Consider the following 20,184-nt stretch of genomic DNA (forward strand, 5'->3'; position numbering starts at 1 on the left):
GTGCATATAAATTCATTGACATCGTCACGCGAATTGATTTCAGCGCGACCGGAAATCTATTAATCGATTGCATCGCGCAATTTCCGCCGCCGAACGTAAATCCGTACTATTTCGACATTATAAATATTTGATGACGGTATCCTATCACAATACGAAGGAAATACGGTTTGCGTCCAACCGATTCGACCGAAATTTCGTCGGCTAATTGCATAGATTTTCCTTTCTGTTTTATTTATCTTTCTCTCTCTCTCTCTCTCTCTCTCTCTCTCTCTCTCTCTCTCTCTTCTCCCGTTTCCGAAAAAACCGCACGAAATCGAGATAAAGAGGTGGAGAAGGGCACGCACTCGTTCGCGCTGTGAGAGGGCTAAGGGTCGATATTTTTTATTGTCGCTTAAATCCCCTTATCAACGGTCGACAGACAACGAGATAAAAAGGGTATAAAGACTCGGACTTAATGATACCTGTCTGACGGTAGATTACTTTTACTACTGCCGCTCGTTCTCACCACTACGATTGGGCGATCTTCTCGACTCCAGAGGTTCCTTCAGACCGTCTGGCGATTCTAAAAACCAGGTGCAGCCATAGTTCTTTCTTTCTTTCTCTCTCTATTTTTCTCATTCTTCTCTCGTTTTGCCGCTTACTCTCCCGCACTTGCACTTTTTTCCCTTCTTATTGTGTACTTCGTCTCTCTTTCTTCTCATTTCTCTCGTTTTTCCAACGTTTCTTTTCGAATCGCATCTTCCTCTCTTTCTCCCTCACAATCTCACTTACTCTCCGCGGACGCTATTGGGGTTTACGGTTACGGTTAAGTAGAAGGCAAAGAGATCGTATCGTTTTCCGAACGATTTGGCTAATCGAGTGCTGGTGGCTCGGGACATCCTCTTCCCTTTTATTCTCAATGTCGATCGCAACTATGCACATCCGGATTGATGTTTGGGAAAATTCTATAAACGAGTGTTAAAATCGCAATCTTGCTTAGAAATCTGACAGCCGATTATTTTCTTCGAAACGTCGACATATATGGTGGCATAATAACGAATTATGCAATTGGATCGATCGAAAAGATGCAAAGGAAATGCTATAATAATATTAGTAAAAGAGCGCGCGATTAAAGTAATCTTTGCAAATATTTGTTCACTCGTAATTGTACCCCCCGTAATTAGCCATATAAAATAATAATTTAATTTTGTCGGCAATATTATTTATTCATGTAAAAAAAAATATATATATATATATATATATATGTATACATTTTTACATATCAATTTTTAAATGAATTTTTGCTATTTTTTATTTATTTAATTATTAAATCCTGGCATATTAAATTAGCCAGAATATTTTAAAAATTTGAAAAATCAATATTTATATTACAATATTTGAGCTTATAGTGCAATCTAAATATAAATCAACAAAAGATATGAATAAAAGATTCTCTTGTACTTTTGACGACAATTACTTTTATTTATCTTAAAAGTACTTCTTTAGAAATCTGAATCATAGACGTGAAGTTTCTTATTGTTCGTTCAAAATAAATATGTACAGGTATATAATAATAATTTCCAAACTTTTCCTGAAATCTGAATCTGAACAAATTTCAGTTGGATATAACTGTATTAAAAGATATTAAAATGTGTCTTTCCGTTATATCGTTTGGCTTTTTACATTTTGGGAAAATTATCCCTATCGCTTTACCGCAAATTGACGTATCAAATTTCCGCGCCGTATGCAAATATTCGACTCGGTCAGCGCACGATATTCAGTCTAAAAAAGAAAACCGTTAAATTGGAGGCCGCTTGATCGGAAGTTGAACCAGTTCGGACAGCGTGTACCCCAGCGACCTTCTTTTTCCACAGCTGTAATAATAAGTGGACAGAGTGTGGCAATTGCTTTCGATCGAGCGGCCAATCATCGGAAACCAATGTGGATGGTAGGCGAGAGAAGGACGAGTTATTTTATCGCGAAGTGGTATTTTAAAGAAGGCACAGAAAGAAGACGAACGATCCGGGAAATTTGCCAAATAATCTGTTAATTTCGAACCGTTCTGTGCGCAATTTTTTTCGAGAAAAATACATGCACATTTCCGAAGCGATATTAAAATATTAATTCACGTTGCATTCACGTTAATACGAAAAATGTAATATCGTCCGCGTTGAACTACATTCATCTTGCGCGAAAAAGATTATGGAATAATGCAATTCGAGTTCACCATATTGATGCGCGCGAGTAAAATCTACGCGATTTTAGCTCTCAACTGCTACGGTTTAATTCGGATAACGTGAATACCACGGTGGTTTTAATCTAATCCCGACTGATAATTTTCTCAAGTTTTCCTGAGAATTCCTCCTCCTTTATATATCTTCTAAATATATGTCTGAGCGTAGCACGTTTCTCTCGATTACTTTGCAAAAGCTACGATCATTTTAAAATGAAATACGGCTACTTTCACTCTTTCAGCTAGACATATACCTCTTAACGTAACCGGGGAGGCAAAGTTCGATCGCAATTATACGCGGTAAGACCGTTTCATAAACGCCAAATTGCACTTTCCGCTCGGGATAAGTCCCAGGTGGGAGACTATCTGAAGTTTACGAGATGAATGCAAACGCGCAATGTGTCTACTTTATGGTGTGTTTCTCCTTTCGTTCCCCAACCCTCTTTGCTCGATACATCCCGGAGGCGAAAGAGAAAGAATAAGAAAAAGTAAGAAAGCTACTAAGAGTTAAAATAAAATTCTGCCTACGCTGCTACTGTTTTGGATATATTCCGATGTAGATATTTCAAACAAACGAGTACAATGGATCATCTGCGTGTATTCAACCCGTACATAGCTCATCGTTGCATTTATAATTCAACCATCTGAAGTGGCAATAATGGCAGGCGCCGCCGATACTTAATACCGTCAGCCTGAAACTCGACATAGTAATGGAGTATATTATTTTATTTTACGATACGAGCGCGACGGGGCGAGCGCACTCGATCTCGAAGGCGGATATCGATATTAGCTTTCCGACGTGCGGTCCGACTTTAATAAATTCCGGCTTTGCAAGCAGGAAATATCTTAGACTATCTCGGTTTAATACACGTTACCTTTTCAATCTTAATTTTGACGATAGTTTCTGGAATAAATTTAATAGCAATCTTTTAAGAATGTATATTAATAATTAATCAAGAGATTAAGTGCGAGAAATAGTAAAAATTAAATATATTTTAGAGATGGCAGAAGTAGAATTTATAGGGAGCGAGAAGTCTGAGTCAGCTGTCAATTTGATGGAAAATAGAATAGATATACAGAGAAGCGATAAATTGTAACGAGATTCGGCTCTATTTTTATCGAGGTGTTATAACCATGGTCTAGAAAGTTTTGACAGTTTGCCCTCTCTCTTTCTTTAACCCTTCTTGACAGTCATTTCCTTTTCTTTCAGGAAGGTATCGGTTCGCTAAAAGTGGTGCCTGGGGGAATCGAACTAAGAGGTCAAGCTGCCGTGTTGGACGCTCTTGTGGCTTCCAACCTGAGATCTCGGAGGGGTAAAAACTTAGTGTTGGAATCATGGAGTAATTTTACTGCCTCAGCAAGATCTCACGATGGTCGGCTTCTCGCGCGATTAACAGTTGGTAAGTTATAAAGATAGCTGCGTATAACAGCCTGCATTTTTCATATAAGACGTTAAGAAGTAATCCCAATTTTTCAAGTAGAAATAAATTATATAAATAACATATTAAATAAAAAAAGCTATATAAAAATATGTGTGTATTATACACACAAATTATATATTTTATGTAGATTGTATATATAAATGTTGTATAAATTATATGCAGTTAAATAGTATGAAATGTGCATCTATTTTTAAAATTATTTAAAATAAATTAATTAGAAATTTAATATGTATGCAATATAATAATATAAATAATTTGTCGTGTATATACATAGGTATAATTGCATTTAAAATTCAAAAAATAATCATAAAACACATTGCTCTTCTCTTTCTAGGAGAGGATCGTGTCGACTGCGTATCTAGAGGTTTTCGAATAACCGATCCTCGAGGAGGAGTACTCTTTTCCGCGGACAGGGAACAGATTATCGTGGGAGCGGAAATGTTGAGAGTGACCGGTGAAGGTGGTGCCGTTTTTCAGGGAAGCGTGCAGACTCCACTGGTCAGAGGAGATTCGAAGCGCGGTCTTAGGTAATTACATTAGAAATACAATTTATTAATCGCGCAATCGGACAAATTTTCAGATAATTTAAAGTGTAAGACAGGCAATAAGAGCCAAAATCGCGGATGACAGTGCGTTATCCCAACGAAACTAAATTTTTTCGTTAGAATTAAATACTACCTGTGCACAAGGCACCAAATTTGACTTGGTCACGACCAAGATTTAAAATTGGAATAATCTCTACAAGAGATTTAATTCCATACATCCCCTGTTCCAACCTAAAGAAATAAATGCGAGAGAAAAATGTCTTACACTTTAAATTTATATTTATATTACAGAGCCTTGTTAAACTCTTAATTTTCAGATAATTTTTCGCACGTATTATGTCGAATTATTTATTATTATTATAAATAGATAATTTCTAAATATTATTCTCACATATTATATGATTATTTATGATTTCTAATATTTATATAAACAATCGTATTGAAATACAATATCAATATTTTCTCGTATATATATAGATTATATTTTAACACGTAATAATTACTTGACTGTAGTCAGATTAATCAAGTGCGTTCAATCTACGTATTAAATCGGACAATTGCAAAATATGATAAATATCATAATATTCGGATTTTCCTGGCAAATCGCGTGAAAAATATAACATTGGCTCGAGAATAGGGCGTGTATTTAGACAATACTAACGGACAAACTAATAACAATAAAACATCAATCAAGCGATCGATCGATCGTTCTTATCCGACCAAATAACATGTGTTGTAACAATATCTTGTTTCTTTGCAAAGAAATCGAAATAGCAATTCTGTTCCATCCACAGCTCCGATTATCGCATTTTCGGCCCGAAAAAGCTCATACCTAGACCCTTCGAACCCTTCTTTCTTTCGCTCGTCTTCGTTTTCATCTCTCACCGAGCATCACCTCGGTATATTACGGCAAGAGATTGAGGTCTACGAATAGTAGCGTCGGAAGAAAGGGGAAGATGGCAGAAAGAGGTAGAGAGAACAGGACGGGGTTGTACCGCCACATCGGTTATTGATAGCGCGAGGCAATTTACAGACGGATTTACGATTACAATAAAACTTTGCTCGCGTGGAAAATTATATTCATAGGATTGGATTTGCGCCAGATATGAAATACCGCGGATCCTACGAGTTCTCGAAGAGATAGGAGGGGAACAGAGGAGTTAGGGGTGGGAGAATAAGGTGGCGGAGTGAAGCGATAAAAAAGCAGCTTCGTGAAGAATGAGAGGAAAATCATGGACCGTCTTTCTCCTTCACGAGAAAGAATCGATTATTGCGCGAGTTCGACTTTGGCTCGCGGGAGTCAATACAGGTATTATTCCGATGTCGGAATACTCGGATATAATACGACAGTTTATGAACACACAGAGATTTACGGTATAATCCGCGTCATTGTTGGAATGTAATACATTGAAATTGAAATACGCGAATTTGTTATAGTTCATTGAATAACGATTATATCATTACTGTAGCATTTGGATTTTATATCGCATAATTAAGAAAAAGCCTTGCATTATTTGTCGAGTATTACAAATATAAAAATGTACTTACGTAATTTGTATCCTTTGTATAACAATTGAACATGTTTGTTGCATTTAGTGATCAATATTTATTTATATGATTAATATTTTTATTTTTCTATTTAATAATTATATTAAATACTATAATACAAACAATATTTTGCGCCAATTTAACTTTTAATACTATACAACGGCCTTTAAATATTATATATCAATATCATTTCAAATAATCACAAAATGATATATATTTAAAAAATAAATTATAAATTTAAAATACGCATATTTTAAATTAAATATTAAAATTAAATATAAGTAAATTTGATAATATTATGTAAATATTGGATATACTATATTTCGATAATATTTAATTTCTGAATATTTTATAATTAATTAAACATTTTTATATAATTAAATAAATTTTGGGAATTCCTGGCTTGAACTAGAAATAAATATAACAAAAGATTTACAGTCAATTTTGATATTCATGATTAATTACGCGTGATATTATCTATAAGTAAAGATGCATTAAATAGTAACGATGATATGATAAAATATCGAACTCAATAAACAAACTTGTAACAGGTAATCTCAAACAAAGTTGAGTCAGTTACTTTCTATCAAATCCAGTACACTATTGTTAATAAAAATGAGATTGTGAGATTCAAATAAATAATTAGTCCCGCACAATTAATATTTAAATAATGTATCAGTATAAATTTTGCATGTTCCTCCGATACACATTTTTAGAAATTTCTATATTGATATCTTGTTATGTCAATATTGCTAAAATGCTATCAGAATCAATTTTAATACAACAAAATTAGAAATTATATTTTAGTATTAAATATTGTAATATAATCGACATTTATAAAATAAAAATTGTTATTAGTTTTAAAGAGAAAACATAATTTATATAAAAAAATATTTTGCGATAAAATTGTCCCACGTTGTTTTATTTTATCCCAAATGATAAAATTGTCAATAAACGTGTAAATAAATTGTGAAAGATTGGTGCATTATTGCATGAATTAATACAATTAATTGTTAACACACATTTAATTAAACAATGTAATTAAAATATATGCTATGAGATTGTGAAATACTTTTTGTATTTTTATGTATACTTGTTATATACATATGTTGAAAAAATATCTGATTATAAAATGAAAATATTTGGCTTTCTCTCTGTTGCGTATTAATTCACATAATATTTAACTCTGAAAGATATATATTTATATGAAAGGAGAAATAACAAATACATCGATATTAAATTCCATATTAAAAAAAATATTTAAAAAAGAAAAGAAGACGGATGATAAATAATGTAATTATTCAATTTTTTTTCTAATGTGTTCTATATATGTATATTAAATTATTTTTATATTTCTCACATAAATATAATGTATTAATCTTCCCAGTTATTCATGTATTATAAATTTTATAAATATTCTATATCCAATTATAAAAACTTTAAACGAAAGTTATATATTTTAAAAATATCATATTTATTTTTATAATTATATATGTAGTTTTAGTATTTATATTATAATTTTATTAGATTTTTATTTCTCCTTTTCTTATTTTTTACTTTTCTTTTTCTAAAAGAAATAATTTCAAATTTGAATTAATTAACGTAAAATTAATTAATTTATAATAATTATGCGTTTTTGATACTATAACTGTTTTTCATTGTGTTTACTGACAATTTTACACTTGACAATTTATGTAAAAAATATTTGACAAAAAATATAATAAAAATATAACATATGACAATATTTTTACCATATTTAAAGACAGTTTTAATATTGTACGAAATTATTTTTTTATATTATTCTTTTATATTCTATTTATTATTTTTTCCCGAGTATACCCCCTGGTTGCAAAATATTCGTGATTATTTTCTATTAATATTTCCAAATACAAATTTTATATAAATTTTAATGATTTGTATGTTTTTTACAATTAATATATTCTAGTATACATATAATAAAATCTGTCACTAAAATATGTCGGAAAATAACAAAATCGTTGTATCGGCAACAAACTTAATTTTGTAAGTTTTATATATGTATATGTTTGTGCATTGTTATAGTATGCATAATATATATTTGAGTTAAATATTTTCCCTGCTTCAATTTTTTTTTAAATTTTTTATGAATTTTTTAGATATTATCTTTATAATATTCTTTTACAGATTAAAATAAAATAAAAATTTAATTCACTTATACAATGCGCAGTAAAAGATTTGTAATACAAATATTAATTTGTAAAATACAAATATATTTATTAAATTATAATATATGTTCAAACTATTTTTTAAAAAAGGATTCTTGTACGTATATATAAACATAATTATATAAAAAAATTTCATGTTGCAACTTTGTCGCTGTGCATAGTATCAATAAGTTAAATTATTCTTATATTTTAATCTGTAAAAAATATTATAAATAAAGAGTTAATAACAAATAAAGAATAACTATTAAAAATATATATATATATATTATAACTCACTCTACAGTTGCTCTGCTGTCACCTTTTCCTTATTATTTTAATCTGTAAAAGAATATTAAATAAATAAATATAAATATATATATATATATATATATATTTGTTTTTTGTTTTCTGATGTGTATATAATGTGGTGTGTGTTTGTTGCATGTGTGTTTGTTTGTGTGGGCGTGTGTGTGTGTGTGCGTGCAATATACATGTCATATACAAAAGCATGTAGAATATTAACCAAACTTTCGCGGAGGTAAGCATAAATAAAAAATAAATATTATAAAGATAATATAAATTACCCATTCGACGATTGTTCCGCCGTTTCCTGACCTCCTTTCCCTTCTTCGCAATTAATAATGATTGGGCGCTTTAACTAAACTACTCGTACGATACTCGTAATATTGATTACACACGACGCGCACACTTTAGTATACATTGCGACAGAAAAATAACGCGAAAGAAATACAATCGTGCGAGACTACATCGTTCGTTATTGCAAATGAACAATGAACGACCTTACACGGCGCAAGAGTACGCGGGAAGAATTTGGCGGGAAGCGGGAAAATGCACAGACAACTTCACATCGTCCGCGTGCCGCGCGGATACGAACCTGTCGCATTTGCGCGCGTTTTATCAGTTTATTTATATTGATACTTTGAATGCAATTTTCCATACTTTAATTAATAGATAGACTACGCTCATGTCTCAGAAACGATTAATATAATTTACATTACAACATAAATGAATAACTATTCGAGAATTAAGATGATATGTAATAAGATATTCAAGTAATGATATATATGTATATCCGGAAATATATGATAATTTTGGTTGCACGACAGATTTTGATCTATAAATTTAACTAAATATGTATTTTAACAAATTACTGATATGAATTACCATCAATTTACATTATGCGTAATTGATAAACATCCTTTAATTAACGGCTTAGTAATTAAACACGTTGTAACGTTACATGACTTTGAGTCGAGTTGTACCTGTTTGGTACTCGCGATCTTTCAATAATAAAACGGAAAATATAATACGAGCAATTAATAATCATTTAAATTACTATATATTACTTGATAAATAAAGAATAATAGCGCGCGTTGTCTGTCAGTAGCTCTCGCGGTCGCGTCTCGATTAGTAATGCGAGCGTCTGCGCTCAAGGTTCGCCGCGCGAATGGCAAGGTCATAGATTTATAGGTATATATATGTAAATATGTAAATAAATACGTTGAATATTGCGTTACAATTATTTTGTTGAACCAAGAAATATTTTACGTATTATAGATTAAATATGAAAATTCTTTTTATTTAAATTACTCAATACATGCGCAGTATTACGCGTTATTAATTAAAAAATAATATGCAAATTACACTTAAACCACAAAGTTCAAAGCACAATGAGACTATATTTAAATCCAAAAGTAATTAATAAAATAATTGTCATTTTTTAATATCATAATCCAATGATAATTTATAAAAAAATCCTAATTTCTAGCTTTTATTATTCTTTGAAACATATAAATCAAAAATATCTGTTTTAATTAAATTAGTTTCGATTAAATTAATTTCACGAGTTACAAGTTTTAATAAATTATTGAAACCAATATGAAATTTATGCTATTGCGCTTTACACATATATAATTTACACATATAAAATAAATATAAAATCGAATTTAATTACGCATATACTTATTATTATTAATTACATGTAATGATATATAGGTACATATATTAATATCATTTTATATTTTTGTATGTGTGTATGTGAAATAGTATGTATATATAAAAACATATATATATATGTTTTAAAGTACTTACATGAGACTCTCGATTTTCAACAGTTCTGTCTATTACATTACACTCTTTCTGTAGTATTCTTTCATTTTTTAAAGACTTCTAATTATTAGCAGCGCTAATTAATTCTTTCATAAATTTATCTTATCTGATTAAGCGTATATTATCTCTGTTCTAGAATATAAAACAATAGAAAAGATAAAGAACAAAATAAAATAAAACACGAATGCACAGAACATTATATAACAATTATTTTATTATACAAAAAAATATTTAACGTATATAAATTATAAAATATTATATAAGATATTACGTACATATGTACGAATATACACATATTATATTAATATTATACTATATTAATATATGTATACATATATGCATTAATATATGTTACAAACCTTTATCTTATTAAAATTATTTAATTCAGTGCACTACCACACATTCTTAATTTAAAAAATGGGTGATTACAAAGATGGATGAATTACAATTAACAAGCTTAATGAAGTTAAATTCATGGGTTAAAAAAGAGAAATACGATAATTCGTCTGAGAAAATATATAACTAATATTTAATATTTTACACGTAAATATATTTTGAATGTATATATTACATATATGTACAGTACATGTATTATTAATAAACGATCAATATTATCAATATTATATCTTTCCGTTACTTGAATTATTTTGATTCACGCGGTTGTTGCATATTATTATTGTACATTTTTGATTTAAAAATAATAAGTATATATTACCTTTAAATTATCGGAAAATTCAGAAAACTATAAAACAGATAGAAATAAATTCGAATTTAAGCATTGAAAAAAATAATTATTATCATAAATATTGCTATAAAACAATAATTTTGTATAATTCCTATTTATAAATTATATTTCCTATTACTTAAATTTCTGCTTTAAATATTTAAAAATATCTACTTTAATAAATAATTGCGCGTTTTAATATTCGCTAATTATTTCACGTTAGGGAACACTTTTCCTATCCTAAAAATTATGCTATCTTCAAATAGCTGAAACTTGGCGAAAAATCATCGTAGATTAAAAATTAAAAATGCAATTTGAAGTTTAAAGTTGTAACTTTAATGCGGAATTAGTAAGTTTTAGAAATTTCCAGTTCCATCTTCAAGTTCCAGTGGTTTGAAAATAGTGTAATTTTAGAATGGGAAAAGTGCTCCCTCTTTTTTCTTTTTTTTTTAATAATGTACTTGATGTTGAAAGATTATACGATATGAACCAATTGATGCAATTTCATCTACTTACTCCTCGCAGAAAATTAAAATTTATTACTTTTTCTATTTTACAATTGGAATTTTACTTTGGAAATTAATAAAATTGTTTGATTTTAATAAATGAAGAATTATAATTACATATATATAATTAAATGAAGATTGAAATAAAGTAAAAAGATGCAGTAAAAAAAATACCACTTTATCTCATATTTAATGAAAATAATAATAAAATTAATTATTATTTAACATATATAAATAAATTATGTGTAACTTGAATACACTTAATTACAATACAACACACGTAACTTAAAAACAACAATTATCATATAAATACTTTTCCATTTAATATTCACGAAGCGATCTTTGCTTACTATGTTACAGACTCGAATCAGCGACAAGATCGTTGAAAATCAGTGCTCCTCAGCGGGTTGTGATCGAGTCCTGGGCAAGCGAGATCTCGGCGTCTTGTTGACAGATCTGAAGCTGCAGAGCGTTCACGGAGCCATCCGACTCGACGCCAAGTCCGTCTATATGAAAGGTCTGAAGACAGCGATGCCAATGCAAGGACACTCGTCCAGAGAACAGCAACAGCAGCAGCAGCAACAGCAGCAGCAACAGCACTCCGGTAGATCCTCATCCACTCATCAAAGCCAAAGGGAAACAACCATCTATCAGCTGTGTGCCTGCGCAAGTGGCAAGCTCTTCCTCGCCAGGCCGGAGGGCAGTTGTCAAGCCGACAAATCGATTTGCTAATACGAAACGGCTCGGTAGTCCTGAGTATCGCGAAAAGACAGAATAATTTGTTACAAATTGCAATGAACTATGTAACTCGGTGAGAAATCCTAACGACGGGAAATGAAAAAGAAAAACGCATTGCGATCGGCCAATCGGCATGATCGGGGACGAGGCCTTCATTGGAACACTGCAAGCGATATCAAACGAATCTACCACGCGGTTTAAATGGACGAAAATACTGAGTGCGACATATTAAAAATTATAATGAGAGAGAGAGAGTGAGAAAGAGATATATATAAAGACAGAGATAAAGAGAGAGAAAGAATACGCTAAATACGGATAGTCGGAGCTAATTAATTATTCCCAGCATGCGCTATTTTTCGATGAACGCGGCGTATGCCCAATACGCCTTTAAGTGCCGGGCGCTCTTTGGGAATTCCCAGTTTATTTAGGGCCTAATCTGGACGCTGACGTTGCCTCTTAAATATAACACATACATGTCAATTAACTAAAATTGCGTCGTTTTTTTTTTTTGCCTTTTTTTTATTTTGCAATTTAACGTCACTCATGTTTAATTACGTTGCCGTATAAGAACACAATCGGGCGTTGTTGTAACTTCAATCTCGCGCACACTTTAAGGCATACGTCAATCTTCTCCAGTCGCGGGCGTTTTATGGCGCCAATCTTCGTTGGTGAAATATATATATATATATATATATATATATATATATATATATCCAACCGATCTGGCGGCGAAGAACGCGAACAAGCGCGTCAGGTGTTTTCTCCGCAATTCGGAAGAGAACATGCCCGTCGCGTTGTGCGGATACAAAGAAAATTCTCGCGAGATCTTGACCGCCAACCCGGAAAAATTCTCTCGAATTCGCGGACATTTGAAAAATTCTCTCTGAAGAATATCTTGAAGCGGCACATTCACCGAGTTCTTCCCTTTAACTTTTTCTCGCGCCAGCGCCGTCGGTCAATGCGACATGCCTTCTAAAGTTCTTGCGTTGCGGAAGATCCGCATATTTCTGCGCGACGCTGCTTGCTTGTTTGGCGTTCTGGATTCGGCTCGAACTTGTATATTTCTCCCGGCAGGGCGTCGCTCGTTCGGAAAGCCCTTGAATCTGTCCATCGAGGATTCGTCTCGGTCGGGAGATCCCCGTGGTACCGTGAATAGATCCTATTAACTATGTGTACGTAGCACTATCGCCGATACTGTTCCGCGATGCGCATCTCGTACCGGACTCTCATCTCACTTTTGGCGGACTGTAAGGTTTGCATTTGAGAAGAGAAAAGAGAATTCAGATTTCTTATACATTAGCAATCTTGAAAGATCGTGAATCTGAATGCAAACCGCGGCACTGTAAATGCAACGTTAACTACGCTAAATGATATTAAACGTAGCGTTCTAAAATGTGCAGCACTAATTAAAGATGGGAATTCGGAACGTCGTGCGTCGAAGCGAAACGCGCGATCGCTGTTAGGCGGCGCCCGGTAAATCGACGACCCCTCGATCTTCCTTTTGTTTCCCTGTCTCTTCGTAGCACCTTCGTCAGCCTTCTTCGTTCGATACTTTATACCCTGTGTACCGAGTATACGTCTCGCGCAGCGAAACCACTTGTAGGCAAATCGTTCGTAGCACCTCTCCCTCCCATAAATGAGTCCTCCGCTCTCGCTCCAGCGTTGGGGTCCTTTCAGGGAGATTATTCCTCGCGAAATCGCTTACTTCTAACGCGATGTCTGTTTAACCCGTGCTCCAATACAAAGTAGAACCGTTGTTGTAAGTAGGGCGACGGCTGCATCGGGCTGCGCGTGTCGCCGGAAAAAGCGAGAGAAAGTTAGAAAGTGAAAGAGAGAAAAAGAATGAGTGAGTGTGAGAATGAGACGGTAGTTTCACGCAACCGGATCGAATCGCGATCCAGCTTGTACGCTGTACATCGGCCATGTCCATTTATTTATGTATGTGGCAATAAAGTCGTTATTGTTACTATTATTATTAATTGTTGTACCTAGTTATTGAACGTTTTTTATCTATAATATTACGTATACAAGTTGTTTTTTTTCCCATAATTACATTGGACGACGTCATTATTCTATATAAGTCATTATTCATATATTCGTTGAATAAATAAAATTCCGTCGTCCAATGTGTTATTGATGCCATTAACCTTGCCATTCTTCCTTCATTCAACTGGACGAGCCGCCTGTTCCCGAAGGGCGTAATTTTCAACGTGTTACAGGTAGATTTGTTATTTCGCATAACAGAAATGACGAATGTTTTATACATATATACAACATACATATATATGTAGCATCTATATGCAGTATCCATATTCAATACATTCTGCAGTTTCCACCAATTATAACTCATGTAACTAATAATTGCCGTAAGGGCTTTATTGTATCGGACAAAAGCCGAAAGTTTAGCAAGTCCAAATTACAATTAAAAATTTAACATCGGCTTTAGCTGCGAAAAATACAAACGGCCTATTCGATCGTGCCTATTTATTGGTGAAAAGCTAGCGAAAGCTGAAATTTTTTCTAATTCGCGACTCTAAAATTCATCTATTCTCTATTAAAACGCGGATGCTCCAGCTCAGCGGCGGCGACGGCACAAAAGGAAAATAGAAATTTAAATTAGAGAATAATCTCAAGACTAGTTCGAACAGCCCGCTGCATAATATAGTATATGTCAAGCGAGCTGACAGGTAACAGAGGCAATCTCATCTAGCACCCCCTTAAACAGCTCTGACGGCAAGGTAATTTTCTTGGAATTCGGGATTAAAATTGCATCCAGCGACGGTGGGGAGGCGGATAAAGCGCATAGCCGAGTAGAGAGGAGAGTTCCGTCGACTGGGGGTTTAAGCGATCTAACGCATCGTATAGGTTGGTGTGAATTAGCAGTGACAGACAGAAAAAAATACTTGTCAGATGATAAAATATCGTGCTGATCTTCTTGCGACGCGTGAAGTGAAAGGAAGAAGCACCAAAGAGAGGAAGATCGGACGCGACGATGTGATTGAGAAAGACGTTTTCGGAAAATTGCAATATATTCAATTACCTTTCTTTTTACCTTATTCAATTATTTCGTATTTTTGAATTAGGACGTAGAAATTATTGTAACCAAATTTAATGAAATAAATAAATTTTGATTATCTTTTTAATCAAATTAATTTATAAATAAAATAGAAATTTTAATTTTAATTATCAAATAATATATTTAACAAATGAATATGTAATTTATAACTTTGGAAAAGTATATATAAAAATGTGCCTTCTCTCAAGAGAAGCGAGAGAGGGAAAGATATATAATTATTCAAGGATATTCAGTATATCCAGCGTACCGTCCAGACGAGAGTTCCTGTTCATTCATTATACAGAAGATACCTGAGCAAAGTACTTATCTAAGTGACTGCCACCGCTGTTACTTGTACGTACTCGAGGAGCTTGAACGTGCACGACCATACGATATAAGGGGATGGTAACCGGGAGCGAATGGTGTTGGTAGCAGCGATTCTGACTGTAAAATGGTTTCTGCAAACCGTGAAATTGTTGTGCGGAACACAGATTCGATAAAGCTTTAAATACAAATTAGCCATGCATAATGCAACACGTACACATTACACTTCAGATGCAATAATCTATTCCACTTTGATTAATGTGTAATATTTTTATAAGCGGTATATATTTTTTGCAAAAGGCATTTTTATATATACTTTTCCAAAGTTATAAATTACATATTCATTTGTTAAATATTATTTGATAATTAAAATTAAAATTTCTATTTTATTTATAAATTAATTTTATTAAAAAGAATCAAAATTTATTTATTTTATATCCTTCGCGAAGAAAATTCGACTTACGCCATCACAATAATGGCCAGCGTTGCCATGGCGCGTGTCAATCGTGTCAGTGAATGTCGTGATAAGATATGCCTTTAGATATCACGTGTATATGGTTTTGAGAAGGTACTCACGCGCGTATGAAGATCGATCGATCGTGATCCGTCAATTTCCGAGTGTCGAGTCTGAGCTTATTACGCATCCGCGTCTCAGTAGTATACATCGGTGTCGAGTCCGACGTGGTAAACTCGCGAGCGCGACTTCGAAGTGAAGGTATATACGTAACGTCGGCAGCCGTAAATCTAATGATTTACGCCGGCAGGAGAAAGACAAACGAACGGATTTACCTCGCGCAAGTACAAACTTATACGATGCGACTGAAGTAAACATTCATGAATCTTCGCGGGAATAACTCGATGCCGTTCGCATCGACAAGTTCAATCTCCGAACGTGCCTTAATCCCTTTGCAAATTGCTCGATCGAGTTACGCTCTTCGCCGATCTATAATTAACTTTGCCCCCTTTTTCCCCTCTGTCTCGCTCTTTATTTATAAATCCGTCTTCATTCAGTTATTACACGCCCATTTTTACATCAACGATCGGAAACGGACGGCTACTAACGAGTACACAGGCAGCTGCGAATAATTTGATTCACGGCGAGAGTTTATTACAGCAGGCAACTCTACGAATGCAACTGTGTTTTGCAACTGCGGCGAATGATGGTAATAGCTCCGGTTGACATATTAATTTCCAGAGAGCTTAGTTTGATGCGATCAAAGGCTTTTTGCCGCTGGCATAGAAGATTTGCGCTGTTAATCCGTTTCGAGGGTTAATCTCTAGAGGGTCGCGTAGATACACATCGCCAGAAAATCAATACATTCTCTCTCTCTTTTTTAATTATTATTTATGACCGTTTATTATCATTAATCTATATAGAATGAGTGGATATCTCGCCTTTGCTTTCATTCAGACACCAAAGAAAAGAAGATACATTTATCGTCAAGAAATGCAACTTTTAACAGGGAGTAAAGGATGAATATATTTTGGGATAGATTTATTAAGAAACATATAAAAGAGGGAATAATTTATTTCCATTTGACGATTTTGAGCGATAGAAGAGCCCTCGAGACATAGATATTTCAAACTTTGAATTTACACAAATCTATATTCTTAGCAGCAGAAAATCAGAAGCTTGTGCTTTGAATTCAGTAAACATTTACTTGCGCTTACGGGAAACATATGGCGTATGTTGTAATTTAATCTGTTACAATGTACGCTAATTTATACTTGTGCATCACCTTTGTCTCTATGCAGTCTTCAACAAAATTATTAATATTATTTATTGCTAATTATTTTGTATTAATCAATTTTTTTCTCATGCATGCTGTGCAATAAACAAGAAACATTAGCGCAACACATCATCATTAAAATATAATATTGTATTAATAATGATCTGCTCATGAGATTTGGCGGTCACATTTTTTCTTAGGCTATTAAAATACAATTGTGCACTATCAACAGAAGATTATATTTATCATAACGTCATTATAATAGTATACCACATTACGTAATCAAAAAAATGCAAATAACAGAAGGAAGGAGCTTAACTCTCGCGACTAACGTTCTCGGAACACCTGGATCTTAGACTCTCGTCATCGTGTGTGGAAAAGGCATACGGAAAGTGGCAGGAAAGCATACACGCGGCTAGGGGTAGACGAAGGGATGTCGTAATGGCGGCTAAATTCCTGCAACGGCCGGATGCAATTTAATGCCAGTCGTCGTGGCGCTATCATCGCCTCGCTGATGCAATATCTTTCGAGTTTCCGGCGTCTAGTTAGTGCGGAACGAGCTGTTGATAAATCTCTCCCACCCCCTAGCATAGTCCTCCTCTCTACCTACTTGCCCTCACCCCTCATCTAACTCTCCGTCCTCGTCCCCGTTGCGCGGTATGTGAAGGCCATTTCTCCGGAGCGGAATTACATCCCCTAAATTGTAATTTTGTCGGGCACCACTCTCCAGCAGCACTCGCATTATTTCCCCCTACTATGGTTCGTACCTTCCTTTAAAGAGCGAAAGAGAGGGAAAGAAAGGGAGAGAGAGAGAGAGAGGGAGAGAGAGAAAATTCTTCTTCCTATCCCGTTTAGCCTCAAGTAGGGGCTAACTTGCCGACGTCGTCTTGAACGGCGTCATATTCCTCGCGTGGCACGTGTCTGCGAGCAAGCATCGATTTCCGGTTATCGTTCAACGGAGTTTGGAATCCACGAGTCGTTGAAATGTGACCGCCAAGAAAATTAGATGCAAATTCCACCGCGCGCTTTGTGACCTCTAACTCTAAGGAGACAAATTGTGGAGAAAATTTTGACAGCGGTTTTAATCACTCAGTTGCTATATATAGATAATAGAAAATTGACAAAGTTGATAGAAATATCGTGCGAAATAAATTGAATATCGCATGGACAAAAATAAAATTTCGAAATATTTTACTGCACCGCAGAATTTCATTTAAACTAGTAAAATCCTGTCCGTACATTTGTTCGAAAAAAAAAAAAATTACATGAATACAGATGTAACAATATTCGAGATTTTGATGTCCAGATTATGGAAATTCGCGCATAAATGGAAATTTGAAAGAAAGATTGATTGTAATGCGATGACAATTATTTTTCATAAAACGGATGTTTAAAAAGAGGAACGTAGAAGTGAGACGCACGTCGAGATTTCGCGTGAAACTTTAAAAGGATCGCAAGATTAAACTGATCTTTAAACATCGAGCGGAACTTTAACGACGTCGTTATAAAATTAATTATTAAAACCGCTCGATAATCATCGTCGAGTACAGAAAGTAGCCTTTATCCCTTTTCAGCCGAACTGCCTTTAGAGGTTGCAGGACAAATTGCATCGAATTATCTTGAGAGTGTCTCTTTTCCTTCTCCCCATAGCCCTGTGCTATAGCTTTCTATGAGCTATGTAATTAACATTAAACGAGCCGGCGAGATAGGAGCTTTCACTCCTGAATTGCAGTTCTCTTCTGTTTATACGGTCCTTTCAAAAATCGAGAACTTTGCAAAAAGGTAATAGATATAATTAAACACTACGTAATTTTTTAGTGCAACGCAATTTTCAGAAAAGTACAAGAACAAAATTTATACCAAGCTTTGATTAATATCAATGTGATAAAATTTGCAAGCGAAAATAAAAGAAACTTTAATTAATTGGACATTGCAAAATTATTTTCATTAAAAAATGAAATTTTTGTTTAACACACAGTTGTCTGTCAATCATTCTCGACTATTTTCAAATTGATTCGTCAGTTATACGTTTTATTATAATGTATCTAGTATTGCAGCGCAATTATCGTTTCCAAAATTATCACCGAAATTATTGATCGCTTTGAATTAATAAGATACATCTGCTTACCAATCTATACTTAATCGTTCAAGCGTAAATTACAGAATTTGCTTCTATTCCTGCGAAGAAGACGTCAGGAACATTCGAAATCCAATGAGAGGCACTACCTTCGATTAAAGAGTCATCTCCATTAGTAAAATTGAAAGACGATGCGTCGCTTTCTACATTTTAGGACGATAATGAGAAAACGATGTTCGTGCACGCGATAACACGTTATGAACTAAATTCACAGTTCTCCAGGCGCCTCCATTTTGTGATCAAGATGCACTTGCAAGATCAATGTATCTAGCCCAAAGGTTTTATCGATGATAGAAATTAACGGCGCGTTTGGTATTTCGCCGACGCGGTTTTAAGCTCTCTGGATAATTAACTAAATTAATTAGAACGGAGGAAGCGAAAGACAGGGATGTTTCGCAGGTTGACGGCGAAGACGCGACCGGACGAGCTAGAAGAAGCGGCGAGTCGCGCCTTCGGTGATAAGTTCTCTGATAAAGTCTAAACTTCGCGCGAAGCGTGTGCCACGGCATTATCAATCATGTCTTCTTGCTTTCTCACATACACCGCTATACCTGACATTTGTATACAAGTAGTGACACAAAGAAAAACTCACGAGCTATCAAGATTTTTTATATGTGCGAAATCTGTAATATTAATTACTTATAAATATACTTTTTATTTTCATCTCTTTTATATATATGCATATCTGTTTATGCTCAGAATTTTAATAATCACTTGATATTTCGCAATTTATATTTTATGTTACGACTTGTATATTATGCAGATGTATAAACATGTCAGGAGATCGTCATGAGATTCGAAAACACATTTTAATCGAGGAATGCAAATTAATTATAAAACATGTACCGCGCTCGCAATCGACTGCAGTGGTCACTGGTACTTCTGTAGATTGAAAAATTTCTATACCTGA

General features: G+C 33.8%; 1 protein-coding gene across 1 annotated transcript in view; it reads left to right on the plus strand.

Moving 5' to 3' along the window:
• Scgdelta (sarcoglycan delta) overlaps positions 1 to 14,003 on the plus strand; it is a 299,973-nt gene extending 285,970 nt beyond the window's left edge. The window contains 4 exon segments of the mRNA XM_085482904.1: positions 3,423 to 3,612; positions 3,989 to 4,181; positions 11,651 to 11,736; positions 11,739 to 14,003. Coding sequence (XP_085339030.1) covers positions 3,423 to 3,612; positions 3,989 to 4,181; positions 11,651 to 11,736; positions 11,739 to 12,022 — 753 coding nt within the window. The 3' untranslated portion in view covers positions 12,023 to 14,003.
• Positions 14,004 to 20,184: the final 6,181 nt, after the last annotated feature.

The sequence above is a fragment of the Nylanderia fulva genome, unplaced genomic scaffold (genome assembly GCF_048542155.1).
Source record: "Nylanderia fulva isolate GAGA-0341 unplaced genomic scaffold, ASM4854215v1 Scaffold22, whole genome shotgun sequence".
In the NCBI taxonomy this organism is placed as follows: Eukaryota; Metazoa; Arthropoda; class Insecta; order Hymenoptera; family Formicidae; genus Nylanderia; species Nylanderia fulva.